Raw genomic sequence first — 16,263 nt, forward strand, 5'->3', positions numbered from 1 at the left:
AGCTCGTGCTCTGTCTCTCTGTGTCTCAAAAATATATAAACGGTAGAAAGAAAGAAAGAAAGAAAGAAAGAAAGAAAGAAAGAAAGAAAGAAAGAAAGAAAGAAAGAAAGAAAGAAAGATTATTACATCACACAGGGAAAGTGTGTAGAATAAAATGTTTTGGATCCTAAAGACTGGGAGGCAATTCAGGTAAATGCTTGGTAATTTCACTCGCGCTGCCACCGCCAAGGCCCACAGAATGCCTGGCACCTGGTAGGATCACGTCACTCTCCCTGCGAAGACCCCGACCAAACCACCGCCTGCTCCCGAGGCGCCCTCCAGCGCCAGGGTGGGAACGCGGGGCGACACGCGCAGCGCGTGTTGACCCAGGCACACCGCGCCGACTCACAGAGCCCTGCTGCAAGGCTTTTCCTTCCCAGTGCGTGGGCTCCGCTTCGTTTGCTTGCCAATTTAAACATATTATTCAAACACGGACGTTTCCTTTAGAGCTCTGAGAGAAATGTTTTGCTTGATGGAAAGTTGATGGGGTTCTTTAACTTTTAATCAATATCTGCTATGGAAAGGCTCGGCTGCTGCCTTTTCACAGAGAGGGAAAAGTGAAATATTTGCCTTTGGTCATACGTTGACCGTCCTAGATAGGCAAGCACACGGGGGGTGAGGAGTGCCCATTCTGCTTAAGTCCAGAAACAGGTGAGGCAGGGCCATTCCAATTTGATCATGTCACCCCAACGATTTTGGTTAATATCATGGATGCCAGGAAAAGAGCCATGCCCAGTGGTACTGGAAGCTCAGGGATTCCAGGGCTCTGAGACCCCTGTCTTTCTGCCAGAAGCATTTGTCCATCCATTCCACTGTGTGTCTGTTGGTCCATTTGTTAAACAACCATTCTGCTCCTCCCTCCCCCTCCCCAGCTAAGAGGATTCCCTAAGGTCCTCTCTCACTCCGGAGACTTTGGAGGTCAGTGGATAAGGTTTCTAGGCTCCAGCATCTTTTCCCACCAGACGCCAGCCTGGCCAGCATCTGGATTGGAGCAGTTAGTTTATTGATTCAGTCAACAAGTCTTTATTGGAAGTCTATGCTCCAGGCTCTGCTCTGGCAGTGGGGACTGTGGGCTCCACCCTCAGAGCTCTTCTAGTCCAGCAGGGGAGACAAAGAATGAAAACAACACAAATGGAATATGCTGTTCAGAATGATACAACCTTGGTAGGAATGTAGATTAAGATGTGGACTTACTGGGAGCAGAGCTCGATTGGTTGGGAAGGTCTGCAATGTCCTCACCACACATCCGGGGAAGCTGCGCTTGACTTACCACCACGGGTAAAGCCCAGTGTTGGCAGCAGCATTTCCTTACTTGGATCCGTTTAAAGTAGGTGACCAGGATAGCTAGCTGCATTCAGGAACTTGTCAAAGTTCCTGCAAACCTTGCTGGTATCCCAGCAAAAGAGAATGCTGTCAAGGAGACCTCTTCCCAGTGTTTCTGTTTAGAAACAAACTCTCAACAATGTGAGTTTTACTCTGTGGCCCATAGGACAAGGAAAAGCAACTTCATACAAATGCACTGCTTTTAAAACAAAACTTTCTTCCGATGTTAGCTCTGGAAGAGCTGCTGGAAGTCCAGAAGCAGCCACTCAACAATGTCTTCCAGTCGAATTTTAGTTTTAAATAATGAGTGTAACCTTCCCTAGCCATGCCAATCAGTTAGTCTTTTTGTCAGTCCAATCCACACTTTTAAATTTAGGGAGGAAATGGGGCGCCTGGGTGGCTTAGTCGGTTAAGCGTCCGACTTTCGCTTAGGTCATGATCTTGCGGTTCGTGGGTTCGAGCCCCGCGTCGGGCTCTGTGCTGACTGCCGGCTCAGGGCCTGGAGCCTGTTTCAGTCTGTGACTCCCTCTCTCTCTGACCCTCCCCTGCTCACACTGTCTCTCTCTCTCTCCTAGAAATAAATAAAACATTAAAAATTTAAAAAAAAAATTTAGGGAGGAAATGAAGAAGACCATACAATGAAAAAAGCCTGGCTAGACTGCATTTTTACCTCCCCCCTCCCCTTGTGTAAGATATGATTTATATGACTGTTACCAAAGCATCTATTAAATAAAACTATGTAAATTTGAGGGTAATCACATTTGAATAGCCAAAGTTAAACCACCAGGGCCAAGTGAGGGGCCGTGGGAAAGCTCCCGGATGTGTGTGTGTTGGGTGGGGGGAGGATGGGTACATTGGATGTGGAGTTCAGGGACTGAGAAACTAAATATTCCTGCACAGTTGGAGAAAGATTTGGGTTTAAGCTGGCAGCCTCCAGAAGAGAGATGACATTCTAGAGTTTTCTGAGGCTCTCGGTCTCCACCAATGGTTCCCCATTAGCGCCAGCTTCTGCCGGTGGGATGGAGTCAAATTCCCTGGCTTTCAGGCTCTCAGCTCTTGCACACCTGGGGCAGCAGGTAGGGCAAATGCCTGGATCTCAAAGCACCCTAACTAGACCGTGGCACACAATAGGGCCCCAACCACTCTATTCCCTCTCTGCTGTCAGACCTAAAATTTGTCACATTCCCCCGTAATTTTCCAACTCTGTGTCTGAAGCGTGCATTCCCAGCCCCTCTTCTAGGACCCCAATCCTAGCAGTTTTTAAGTAGCCAGAGGAAAGTATGGGCAGCACTGAGCAGAGATAGCGCCCAAAGGGTGCACGGGGGTGAGGAGACACTAGCTGGAACTGGGCACCAGCTGGAGGTGCCCGTTGTGAATAAAGCGGTTGGTAACTTGGGGAACACAGCTGCCTAGAGATGCGCGACAGCCTGGGACCCAGACCTGGGCGAGGGCGCCACGTCGGCTACTCGGGCCTCGAGGAAGGGATGTTTCCCGGTCTCCGCAGGTACAAATAGGACGCTTACTCCTTCCTTCCAAGGGTAGTGATTGCCCAAGAGAGCACTTCGCCCTTCCCAACCTTTCTCATTTGAATACATGAAAATGCGAGTTGATTTTGGCAAGGAGATGCTAGCTCAAGGCCTGAGAGACGGTTTTGTCGCCCGAAGGCAAGGCCGGGTAGGGAACAGCTCCGGCTCCGACATCCGGCTGCGGGCCAGCCTGGCCTGAGCCCCAGGCCGCTCAGAAACCCGGCGGCGGCTCCAGGAGCAGGGAAGGAGAGGACAAACCCAGAGATAAAGAATTGGGATTAAACTATTACATTAGAATTTTTTTTTTTTTATTTTCAGTACAAACACTGGGCCAGGGCGTGGCCCGGAACCTGAGATTTCTCCGCCCGAAACTGCCGGGCAAGGCGGGTTGGGTGGTCCCAGGGCCCTTACCTCCTGAGGGTCGGACACTTTGTGAGTTGTGAGTTAATGTCTTGATTAATAAGGTAACGATCGAAGGAAAGGCAGAGGAAGGAAGATCTGAGAAAAGAAAGCAAAGTAAAAGAAGAGAGGCCGTGAAAGAACGGGAGCTCGACGTGTCGTGTCCCCTGGCCCCCTGGCCGCAGTGCGCCCCTAAGTCTAGGGCTGCCGCGCCTCCCGAGCCGTGGGCGGGAGGCTGAAGGCCAGCGCTGGGGGCCGCCCTCTGCGGCGCCCGGGCTCCTTCCCCAGCTTGGACACACACCTCGGTTCGTGTGACACACAGTTATACGCAAGTGCAAACAGCTGCTTTCGGCGTCCCAGGCCTTCCTCAGTCCTAAACGGACCCGAGTCCCAGTTCAGGTCCGCTTTGAACCGCACGAAAGACAGCAGGTCTCGGTTTCCTAGCATCTGACTCTCCCCCGAAGGCGCAGGATGTAGCTTCTAATCTGGGCAGCAGGTGCGGCTGTGCGCAGAAGGTGCTCGGACCACGCTGGGCCCCGAGGGCGGCTGGGCCCACGTCGGTGGAGACCCGGCCACAGCCCGCTGGGGCGAGGGAGGCCGGCGGAGAGAGGGGACAGACTAGGGAGACGCCCATGGGGAAGTCCTCGGGAGGCTCCAGAGAGCCCCACAGAGCCCCCCCCCCCTCNAGGCGCAGAAGGCTCAGCTTTCGGGAAGGGCGGAGCCGATTCCTCCACCCCAGGCCACCTGGACGGTCCCCGAACCACCTTTTGAGCGCTCAGGCTCCTACCGACGGAGGAGCTTGCCCTCCCCTCTACCTGGGTTGCACTTAGGTGGCGCACACCCACCCTAGCGGAACGAGATCGGCCCGAGACGACCCAGGAGCCGCCACGTGGCTGCCCTCGAGTCCACCCAGCCTCTCTGAGAAAAGCACAGCACAGCCTTCTGCAAAGCGTAAAGACCGGGCCTATTTGGGAAAAGAGGCTTGTGACGAGCGGACCGCAGCAACCAGGCGTGGCACCTGGCTGCCTACTGGCCAGCAACCCGGAGACAAGAGCTTTATTTATTTGCTTGTTTGTTTGTTGTTCATTTTCTAAATCAAAGACGCGGCATGGCCCTGATGATTTGCTTTTAAAACTCTGGGAAATGACTGGCTGGCATCTGAATACACTAGAATTTCACTTCCTAAATTTGTTAGGTGTCTTGGAATATCGCCACTGAGATGAAGAAAGGCTGAGAGCTAAGCGAGCTGCCTTCTTGGCCTCAGGCAGTCGGCTCCTTGAACTAAAATCTCAGGCTAAGGGAGGTGTGCGGAGCTCCAGATAGAGCCCCCTGGCTGTGCTCGTTGGGGGTGCCTGCGGGAGGATTCAGCGCCCCTCACTCCTCCAGCACTACAGGAGCAGCTGTGACCAGGGTAATTCCTCCGGGAGCGACCCAGCAACTCTCAAGATGGATCAAGGCTCTACAGTTGTCAAAGTCCACTCTTCACCACCAGCCCTGGGCTTTGAAGAAGCCCTGGAAAAACTTTGCTTTGGACATCCCTCTACAGGCTTCTTTTCTCTACTTTTTTTTTTTTTTTAGATGAGCTCTGGTAGGTTTAGAAAGTGGGCTAAAAATGAAAGAATATTTGATTTTTTAATTGACTCCCCTATAAAATAACAGCGCTACCCCCACTTCTTAAAGCACGGGCTTTTTTGTGTACGACAGCTATTGCTAGGTTGTTACTACCCATAGAAAATACCCTAGTCATGCTCGATGTTGTTGAAGAGCCAAGAGGGCGTTGGAGGATCACTGCGGGAAGGAACAAGGAAGCTCATTAGCACTGAAAGTCCCCCCCCTCCTCCCCATCAGGCCCAGGAAGCTACGCATCCGTGTGCTTTATAAATGAAACCAAGGTCCTGCTGCTGATGGGAACTTTGCACAAAAGAATTAGTTTCTGACGGTGGCTCTGGGAAGTCTGTGCAGATCCACACATTTACAGATACATTTACACAAACTGATGGGACTTGCAGTCACAGGGGGCAGGCTGCAGTTGGAGAGGGCACCCTCTCTGAGTTCCAGGTGGATTTAATTTCACTCTCATTCCATTCCTTACAATGTGACATGCCCCCCCTTTTGTTAAAAAACGAATTGTAATCCAATGCTTTTATCTTTTTTATTTCCTTAACTGCACATCTTCACCCTCTTGTGCTCCCCTGCTGATTTAAGAGATTTGTCTGGTTCAAGGATTTAACGTAATTCTGTTGCCAGATTTCAAGGAAGAAAGATTTGAAAGAACAAAGTACAAGGGGGAAAAGGTATCTGAAAGACAAGTTAAAACACATTTCTTAATATGAGATTAATAACATGCTTAAAACTTTGCCAAACAAGAATATTTTGTAGATTCTTAGTCATTTTAGAGAGATTTAATTTTGTTGTCGCTTCAAGAAAACTAGTGGGTTCTACCTATGGTACAGCACACACATGGTCACCCCACACACTTAGAGACACGATCACACTCATTCATAAGCTCACACATACTCACAGTCATACGTTCAGAAATAAACCCAGAAACACACGCACCATCCTACAGCTTATCACCAAATCAGTGACTTGTGGGCAATCCACTATCCAGGACCTTACAGGAGCCAAGAGGCTTTGCTTGAGGAAAAACTTCCCGCCAATGTCAAGGACCCATTAGGAACCAAGCAAGTGCCCAGGGTGCTAGCCTGGACCCTCTGGGTCAGAGACGGGACCAGGGACCACCGCACTCCATCCCTGGCTTCAAGCCTGGCACCTCTCTAGCGGAGGAGATGCATTCCCGCGCCTCCGTTCATGCTCTCCCAGTTAACGCGCGCACTTAGGGAGATGTCCCCTCCCCCTGACCTTTCCCTATCAGAAACCAGCCGGTCGCCTCCAGCTCAGTCCCCGGGGTTGCAGAAGGGGGGCCGGAGGAGGAGCTGGGCAGAGGAGGACGGCCCGACTCGGGTGCGCCTGCCCTATCACACAGACATCTGTTCTCAGTTTCTTCCTCTTTATGATCGCTACAGATGACAAGGGAAGTAGAGCGGACCGAGGCGGAAAAAAAAAAAAAAGTTATGTCATAAAGATATAAAACGGTGCTGTGACTCACCTGCTCTTAGCCGCAGGTACGGGTTTCGTGGCAGCGTCTCCCCTCTGCTAGCCAGGAGCCCAGATAGGCCTAACGTCACTCGGCTAGGTTGACTCAGATGGCCGAGTTTCTAGTGAAGGGGGCAAAAGTGGGGCTCTCTCCCTTTTCAAGCCTGAAATCAGGGGAGTGGGGGTGGTCTGTATTCTCCAGTCTCCCAGGGTTGAACTTTGGGTCAGTAATCAGGACGGTGGGGGCTGGAAGCGGGCAGAAGAGTGGGAGGGGCGCGGGACGGGGCTGAAGCGGGAGGCCCCAAGGAAGGCGGTGGGTCCCCCTGGGGAGGCACCCTGGNGGGCGCTCCGGTGACTGCAGCCGCTTAGCTCCCCGCCCCCCGCCCTGCGCCGCGCGGCTGCCCGTCGCTTCGCACGGGGCTGGATGGTTGCATCGGGCAGGGTGGCTCCAGGATGTTAGGGACTGTGAAGATGGAAGGGCATGAGAGCAGCGACTGGAACAGCTATTACACGGACACACAGGAGGTGAGAGGTGGGCGGCACGCGGGACGCTCCCGGAGCCCCTGGCCGGGGAGGCCCNCAGATCCGCTGCCCCGCAGAGTAGGCTGGATCCCGGCGCTCGGCGCTTGGAGCGGGCCATAGGGTTTTAGGAAACTCTTGGGCTTTGAAAGCAACCTCTGGGGAAAGCACTTGCCTCTTTTCTGTGGAGAGCGGGAGCCGGAACCAGGCCCGGGGTGCCACGGGTTGGAGGGCGGGCGCCCGCACGAGTTGGTGGCAACTTTAGGAAAGACAGAGCTTGCCTGGAGGGCGGCCTCTGCCACCCACGGTTGAATTTGAAGATGTCTTTAGATGAAAGATCGTTGCAGTTAAGTTGAGATTCTTAATAATGAAACGATTCCGAAATTTTATAAAACTTCTTTAAAAGCCCTGTTTGGGGAGAAGTGTGCTTATTCTACTGTAGAACCGCTGGGTGGCGCTGGTGCGAACTGACTTTTCCTCTAGCTCGGCGAACCGAGAACCTGTTTCTCTTCATTGTCCCCTCGGTGGCACGTTCATGTGGTTTATTTTACAATGTGCACAAAGGGATTGTGAGGAAAACCAGGTACAGGCAGGACCACCATCTACTAAAAGCATTTCTCTGGAAACAGCTAGCAATTACCCCCCAAAAGTTCACCATTATTAAAAACACTTATTGGAATTGCCTTGGATGATCTTGGGGAGAAGAAAAAAAAAAGAAAGTAAAAAATACTTTAAGATATGGGCAGAAAAGATGTTGAATTAGGAAATATTTTTATGGTAATTGTTTTATTTAGATTTGTGTATTTATATATTTACAAACTTAGCTTGAGTTTATTTGCATACCACAGCAGTGTTAAATCTGTACACCTTTTATGTTTTCAAATGGAATTGTATTTGCTGATGAAAAAATTTAAGTATATTATTTTTATTAAATTGTCAGAGAAGTTTTTATGTTTTTGACTCTATACTTTTAACATATATAGAGCATTCCCAAATTGCTGTTGATAAGGGTTTTCTCCTACTGTTGATTTAAAAATGAGCTAAGAGCTCTTCCTCGGGTTTAATTCAAGGCAGTCATCTTGACCCACTAGTCAATGAAGTCTTATGGAAAGAGCTTCCTTATAGGTTAAAACAGAGAACTGGGAAATAGAATAGCATTAAGAGAAGATAAGTAGACTTTGATTTACAAATTTAAAGTGGGATTTTAAAACCAGGCTTTGAAATGATCCGCGGCAACATATCAGTATGTGAAACAAAATAGATTATATGGACAAATTGTGTCACCAAAATTTTTAATGTTATGGGGCTGAAAATAGGTAACGAAATTGATGCAAGTTTTTGAATGGCTTATAGAGATGTACATGTAAAGTCATGTTAAAGTTGAGTGTAGTGCACTGGTATTGTTATGCATCCCTTCCTGCCCTTTCTCTTCTTGTACATCTATTTTTAATTTTCCCCCAAACTTATTTAACTTGAGTTTCTTTCCCTTTTAATGTTACAGTTGCTACAAGAAGATAGGAAACACTACTTGTAAATATTATAACAGAAAGTCACCATTTGGAGAAAACTGCTAAGGCGGTAAAGCCAGGTGTTGAGAAATGTATGGTCAAACGGCCATGAATGATTAGTCCTATCAGGGAGAGTTTAATTAATAGCCACCCCGCACAGCAGAGGCTACTCCGCGGTCAGCTGGGCCTGGCAGGCTCAGGCGAGATAGGCACAGAGCTGGTGTTTCTGCTGCCCACCCCGGGGCTGCACCGCCGAACCCACCGCAGTCAGACAGGAATTTTGTTTTCTCTAGTTTAAATTCCTTTTAACCAGAAGGGCTTTGCTGAGGCCGAGCTGGGGTGGAAACTAGGATACCAACTGGCGTGGATGGAGTAGGCGATGGAGGGACCCCAGAAGCCCGCCCCTGGGCCTATCATGCAGGGCGATTACACATCTTCCTGGGGACATGTTTTCTGTGAGCGCTTCACTTTCATGCCTGCCGCGATAGGATTTTTCCCCTACCGCGCAAGACATTTTTTTGCTCTTTCGGGGGAGGGCGCCTGACGGTTTGCCCCGCGAGGGGGGTCCTATGCTTTGCAGAAATGCTCTCTGCACGTCTCCGGGTTTGCCCCTGGCGGGTCGGCCTCCCGCGCCCACCACTAACCCCGCCCTTTGGGGCCTCTTCACTTGCTCTCTCCGCTGCAGGCCTACTCCTCCGTCCCCGTCAGCAACATGAACTCGGGCCTGGGCTCTATGAACTCCATGAACACCTACATGACCATGAACACCATGACTACCAGCGGGAACATGACCCCAGCTTCGTTCAACATGTCCTACGCAAACCCGGGCCTGGGCGCTGGCCTGAGCCCGGGCGCGGTAGCTGGCATGCCAGGAGGCTCCACGGGCGCCATGAACAGCATGACGGCTGCAGGCGTGACGGCCATGGGGACAGCGCTGAGCCCCGGCGGCATGGGCGCCATGGGCGCGCAGCCCGCGGCCTCCATGAACGGCCTGGGCCCCTACGCCGCTGCCATGAACCCGTGCATGAGCCCCATGGCATACGCGCCGTCCAACTTGGGCCGCAGCCGGGCGAGTGGCGGCGGCGACGCCAAGACTTTCAAGCGCAGCTACCCGCACGCCAAGCCGCCCTACTCGTACATCTCACTCATCACCATGGCCATCCAGCAGGCGCCCAGCAAGATGCTCACGCTAAGCGAGATCTACCAGTGGATCATGGACCTCTTCCCTTATTACCGGCAGAATCAGCAACGTTGGCAGAACTCCATCCGGCACTCGCTGTCCTTCAACGACTGCTTCGTCAAAGTGGCGCGATCCCCGGACAAGCCCGGCAAGGGCTCTTACTGGACGCTGCACCCGGACTCCGGCAACATGTTTGAGAACGGTTGTTACTTGCGCCGCCAGAAGCGCTTCAAGTGCGAGAAGCAGCCAGGGGCCGGGGGCGGAAGCGGGAGCGGGGGTGGCGGCGGCGGCGCCAAGGGCGGCCCGGAGAGCCGNATTCGCCCCTTCATCGGGGCGTGCACGGTAAAGCCGGCCAGCTAGAGGGCGCGCCGGCCCCCGGGCCGGCTGCCAGCCCCCAGACTCTGGACCACAGCGGGGCGACAGCGACAGGGGGCGCCTCGGAGTTGAAGACTCCAGCCTCCTCGGCTGCGCCCCCGATCAGCTCGGGGCCCGGGGCACTGGTTTCTGTGCCTCCCTCCCACCCGGCGCACGGCCTGGCACCCCACGAGTCGCAGCTGCACCTGAAAGGGGACCCCCACTACTCCTTCAACCACCCCTTCTCCATCAACAACCTCATGTCCTCCTCGGAGCAGCAGCACAAGCTGGACTTCAAGGCGTACGAGCAGGCACTACAGTACTCGCCCTATGGCGCTGCGTTGCCCGCCAGCCTGCCGCTCGGCAGCGCCTCGGTGGCCACCAGGAGCCCCATCGAGCCCTCAGCCCTGGAGCCAGCCTACTACCAAGGTGTGTATTCCAGACCCGTCCTAAACACTTCCTAGCTCCCTGGGCCTGGGGGTTTGTCTGGCATGGCCATGCTGATAGCAAGAGAGAGAGACACAGAGAGAGAAAATCAACAGCAAACAAAACCACACATACCGAGCCGACAACAGCATAATAAAATCCCAACTCTTTTTACTTCATTTGTGTGTGTGTGTGCACAATCTTCTCCCCAGTGCAAAGGACTGTTACTTTGTTATTGTATTCAAAATGCCTTGTGTATATTATTACAGAGAAAACCCATCCCAAACCAACAGATTTTTTTTTTCCTGCAAAGTTTTAACGATCCACAAATGTATATATATAAAATCTTCCTACTTCCTTATTCCTGTCCTTTCCCTCTTTCCCCTCCAGACACATTCCAGTCTGTGCAGGGTTTATTTAAAGAAAAAAAGAAAAAGATGGTCAAACTTGTAAAATATTTGTTTGTGCTCCCCCCCCCACCTGACCCTCCACAAGTTTACAGGTCTGTGGCAATACTCTTAACCATAATAACTGAAAGGGTGAAGAAACAAGTAGACACGAGGGGCTATTAAAAGTATTTGAAGGACAATACTGCTGTTCTGCAGCAAAACATAAACTGATTATAAACATCAGAGCCATTTGTTATTCAGCTTACATTTCTGATACATTCAGGTAGCAGGTGTCTTAAAATGGATACATATATAATATGTACGAACTTATTTATGCACATGCTCAGATATTTAGACATCCTCCATATATTTGCATAACACATAAAAGTAATAGGTAGGTGATATACATGCTACATTTTCAAGAGTTGCCTGACCAGAAGTTACAAAGACACCCTCCTCCCTTGTCCTCTCCACCCACATATAACCCTGGGAATCAATTCCTCAAGAATTGCAATCCTCAGTAACTCTGCCCCTTGCTTTGCAGAGTGCCATTGTCATGTCATTCTGAGGTCACAGAACATGTATAAAATTAGCTTCTCTGTATCTATAACCATTTAAGTAATATTTTTTTCCAGGAAAAAGGGAATATTACGTTGTTGGAGGAGAGAAACGTTATAGGGAGTGGTATTTCAAAATTTGGTCCAAGATCGCAAAATCCAATTGATTGTGGCCATTTTAATTATTGCCATCATGTGCTTGTTTCATTCAGTGTTAATGCACTTTTCACAGTTGGATATGGTGTTAGTATAGCCAGACGGGTTTCATTCTTCTTCCTCTTTGCTTTTTCAATGTTAATTTATTGCATGGTTTATTCCTTTTTTTCTTTATAGTTAAAATTACTTTAAATGATGGTTAAAATTACAAATTAAAAATGTTAATTTTATCAATGTGATTGTAATTAAAATATTTTGATTTAAATAACAAAAATGATAAATTTTAAGCCGTGGAATATGTTCTTGATCATTTGCAGTTAAGGACTTTAAATAAATCAAATGTTAACAAAAAAGTATTCCTGTTATTTTCCTTAATTAAGTCCAAAATAGGTATTCTGATTACGATATTTTCCAAAATCCAGAATACAAATGACAAAAAGGAAAACGATCTAAAACAAACTTGTTTTGTTTATGCTTATTATATGAACTTGAAGTTAGTAAAAAAGCAGTTAAAGAAATTCATTATAAGTGGGTGGATAAATTGATTTGATATTCCAAGAATTGAGATTTTTAAGATTATTTAGTCCCTGTAATGTTTATTTCAGTTTTCAAGATGAACTTAAGCCTTTTATGTTTCCTTTGAGCCTGTCCACAATGGAATCTTCTAATTCATTAATATAGCTACATTCCCCCTTCCTCAATGTATAATTTTCCTTTATTTGAGAGGTATTCTAGGAGAATAAAATACCAGATGTGGCTGATAAAATGAAGTTGTCTAAAACAGAGAATCCGGAACTCTTTTTTTCATTAAAAGAGAAACAAAACGTAACCTATCACGGTAGCTTTGGAGGCGGTGTATGGGAGGCAAGTTAATTCACTCCTGCAGGGGAAGCTTTGTGCCATCAGGACATTCCAGGGTAGCTGCTATTTTGTATTTTGTGAAGATACTTCTAAAAATACTGTTTCTAAAAATATCATTCCTGAGAACTTAAAGCTGATTTGTTCCCTTCTAAGAAGCTTTTAAATGCAACTTCACACCCCTACAGTTGCTTGAGATCACAAAATCATTAATCTCCTTTGATAGTAGGCTCACTTTCCAGTCCACCTATTTCTTTGTAAGTCTTGTTCGGATTGACATCAACAATAACAACACCAACCCAAGCAGAAGCTAGCCGGCCTGAGCCCCTATGTATGAACTCCATCCTCGCCAGGGCTTGAACTTGGACAGCTTTTACTTTGATCGCCCCACTCCACACTGCGGACAAGATAAAAAGAGCTGTGTGAGTCCCTTAATTATCGCGTAATTGCCTCCCCAGATGAGAGAAGGGGTGGCGCGTAGCACTTGAGAAAAATCCAGAAATCCAAGACCCCCCCCCGCCCCTCAACATACACTTCAGCTAATGAAAGGAGAGAGAAATAACTGGTTTGAATAATTTCAAAACCTAATTTAGAGGCCTCTCGGGAGGACATTAAAGTCCCAAAGAGAGGAAAAAGCCTTCAATCTCAATAGTTACTTATATTTATATAGCAGGTGAACAGAAGTTGGCAAATTCGAATTCCAAATGTAATGAGGGCGTGAGTTTGGGCCTAAGAATTTTAGCAGCCGCACTGAATCTAAAGGTCTACTCGGTGATGTTCCCTTTAACAAATTAGCAATATCAACGTTTCCCCTGCACCCATCGTGCTTAAGTCGGCCTGAGCTCTCTCTCTTACTTGGCAGAGACTTTTCCTAGGCTTGCGGGGGCGAGGCGCCGCCGGCTGATCGCAGAGGCTACTTTGGAAACCTGCCTGAAAAGCTAGTACGGTGGATCTCGGGGAGCTGGTCTCGTGGGGTTCTCAGGCGATTTTCCACCACTTCTGGGCAGTAAAACACCCCCGGGCACCTTGCGCGCGCTCTGCAACGGCTTGACGAAGCGATCTGCGCCCGGCGCGTTAGATTGTGTGCGGACTGGGGCAAACGCGGCCGGTTGCCGGGGAAGGGGGACAGAGCAGGACCGCAAGCATCTCGGGGTGACAAGTGCAGTTAGTTCCTCATTGTCTGGGCATTTTCCCCTCCTAGCGAATAAATCTTCTGTTGAGCCCGAGACCTAAAAGTCAACAAAGAAGGCCAGGCGTCGCTTTACCGCTCCTGTGGCCCAACGCCCGCGTTGCCGCGGCTGCTCCCGCTGGGTAATCCCTTCCTCGGAAACCCGGACACACAAGCGCCTGAACGCCCGGGGCTGGGGCGCCGCGCCCCAGGGCCAGGAGGAAAACATCTGTGGTTCCGAGGGAGTGCTGGGACCCTCCTCGAGCGCGCCCCCTTCCCGTGGCCCCCGCCCGCCCCCCTTTTCGTCTTCGAGTTTCTAGATTTCTTCACCTCGGACACTCCCGTAGACGAGGGCCGGAAAGGGGATGCTGACCACTCAGCCGCGGTCCACCGGGCTCGCTTTATTTAGGAATTTCCCTCGAGATGGGGGAGGGGTCTCCGGATGGGGAGGGAGGGAGTGAGAAGGAAAAAAAAAAAAAAGTTTCTACAGACCCTAGTGCAAAGCTTCGGAGGCCCTCCGACGCAGTGACGAAGCCACCACTGAGCAATTTTAGAAAAAAAGAAAAATGTTTTGGGAGTGAGTGGAGTCCTGGGGAAGAGAACTTCACATGTAGCTTTCACCTGTTTCCAGGCCTGAAACATTTTAAAAATTGATACAAAGAGAAGACAACTGAACACAGGGATGAAGAAAAGCTCACCAGAAACCACACGACTTAGGAGTGTTCACAAGTAGAAGTCAGCTCGGTCTCTTTTCTACATGGTGGCTATTATGGTGTGTACGTCACAGAGAAAATTTAATTTCCATTGTCCCTTCTTGAACTCTTTATAGCAGAATAAGCTGGTGAGAATTATTAAGGGAGGAGGGATTAAACAAACAAAATCCTATTAAAGTTCTTAACTTCTGTTTTCATTTTCTGAAGCCTAGAATACTCAACTGATTTCACTGAAAGCATACAAAAAACATGATTTTTCTCAGGAACCTAACAGATTTGAATGAGCTATAGCCGAAAAGAGTTCCTGGAGTAGGAAAGGCAAAAATGTTGTTGTTTTAGCACTTTGAAAAATTGATCTCAATTCCACAAAAATGCTTATTAACTTTCTTTGCAAAAAACTTCTGCAATCAATACAAATTCCTTCCAATGCAGACCAAAGTAGGAGACCTGTAGCCCAAATTAATTAACCTTTCCTTAAGATCAATTGGTTGTCTGTTGATTTAGCAGTAATATTGTAGAACATTTGGCTATAATGTATTTTAATGTGATACCTCAATATGTCAAGAGGAAGTACTCACTGAAAAGATAAAATTGCTTAAATTATTTAATAGATGCTTACTAAATTTGTAGAAATATTTTATTTTCAAAAATTAAATCTTAATTGCTTATTTGAATTGTAGTAAAAAGTGTTTTGCAACTAAATGGAGTTAAGATAATGTCTAATTAGTTGAGATAGTTATGTGCAAAAAGTTGATTATTTGTAAGCTACCTTGGACTAAATAGGTCATTAAATTATGCAGAAATTTAGAGATAAGATTTTCTCAAATAGAAGGAATCATTAACATCAATAGAAACTCATGAGAGTAAGAGTATAATAAAAATGAAACAATTTGGAAGATTTTACAACCTTCTCATTTAGAAGTAGAATCTATTTGGGGAGATATAAGGTGTTTTGTTTTTTACAGCAGCCATTTCTGCAAGTTTTATTTTCTACCACTGATCCTACTTGGGGTATCCAAATAACACTTAGTCGATTAAGTGTTCTGGGCTTTTTCCCTCTCAAACAGTTTCATTTGTGGTTTCATTGGTGTTTCTCTTTTAGCTCCCAGTCTAGCTTGGTTCACTGGACTTTGGACAGCCCAGACAGACTGCAGCCCTCACCACTCCCCACTCTAGCCATCATTCTAGCAAGCAATATGGAGCTGGAAAACACCTACACATTTCAATTTTAACTTGTACAATGCATACATTTTCCTACTATACACATTTTTAAAAAATCTGACAAGAGGGAAATCCTCACTTGCTACCTTTCTTTCTCTAACTTTCTCATTTCTCCCAATTATGTCAGCTGTGACTACATAGCGTAAAAGCAGAGCTCATGGTGAGCATTAAGATCTCCTTTGTAGCCCCAGAAAGTGAGAAGCAACCTTCCTTCTAGATGCCACTTCATGATATTTTGTGGTTTCTATATGTTCTAGTCAATGTAGAGTATAAAAGCAGGATATTCTCCCTCAAAATCTGGGAAGGAAAGGGCTTAAATGAAATAGGTGCTTGGGAACCTCAGAATCCAGGTGGGATGCTGGTCAAGTCCCATCAAGATCAAGTTCAGAAAGGCCAGCAACTAGGGCAGGCCTGACTCAGGGTTCTAAGTGTGAGATTTCCCTTGGTTGACTTTCTACTTCTCTCCTCAAGATTACATCACGGTCTTTTTGAAAAAATCCCTGAAACCCAGAAAAACAACCTGGAAATCCCCCCCCCCCCCAAGCACTGCTTGGAAATAGGGAACAATGCATTCAACTGGAAACCTCTTTAGTTTCCTTCCCTCTCTCCCATGAAATTTTAGTTACTCCTTTGCTTGTCTAATCATGTCCCAGGTCAGTTTTTTTTTTTTTTTCCCCTCTCTCACGCCAAAGAGCTGTTATTTTAAAACACAACCGATTTAATGAGAAGACTGTAGGGGTTTTGTGGTGGTTTGTTTCATTTATATATTTAATTTTAAGGACACATTATGCCCGATGGAGGAAGGAGGTTCCCGTTTAGTGCTACACGCTT

The 16,263-nt window shown here is 48.1% G+C and overlaps 1 protein-coding gene across 1 annotated transcript; it reads left to right on the forward strand.

Annotated features, from left to right (window-relative positions):
• The first annotated feature begins 6,836 nt into the window (after positions 1–6,836).
• FOXA1 (forkhead box A1) lies at positions 6,837–10,549 on the forward strand. The gene is given in 3 exon segments (XM_077769238.1): positions 6,837–6,908; positions 9,096–9,903; positions 9,906–10,549. Coding segments are annotated over 3 exon segments (1,383 nt in total). The 3' UTR covers positions 10,409–10,549.
• The last annotated feature ends 5,714 nt before the right edge of the window (positions 10,550–16,263 follow it).

The sequence above is a fragment of the Crocuta crocuta genome, unplaced genomic scaffold (genome assembly GCF_008692635.1).
Source record: "Crocuta crocuta isolate KB4526 unplaced genomic scaffold, BGI_CrCroc_1.0 scaffold65, whole genome shotgun sequence".
Taxonomy (NCBI): Eukaryota; Metazoa; Chordata; class Mammalia; order Carnivora; family Hyaenidae; genus Crocuta; species Crocuta crocuta.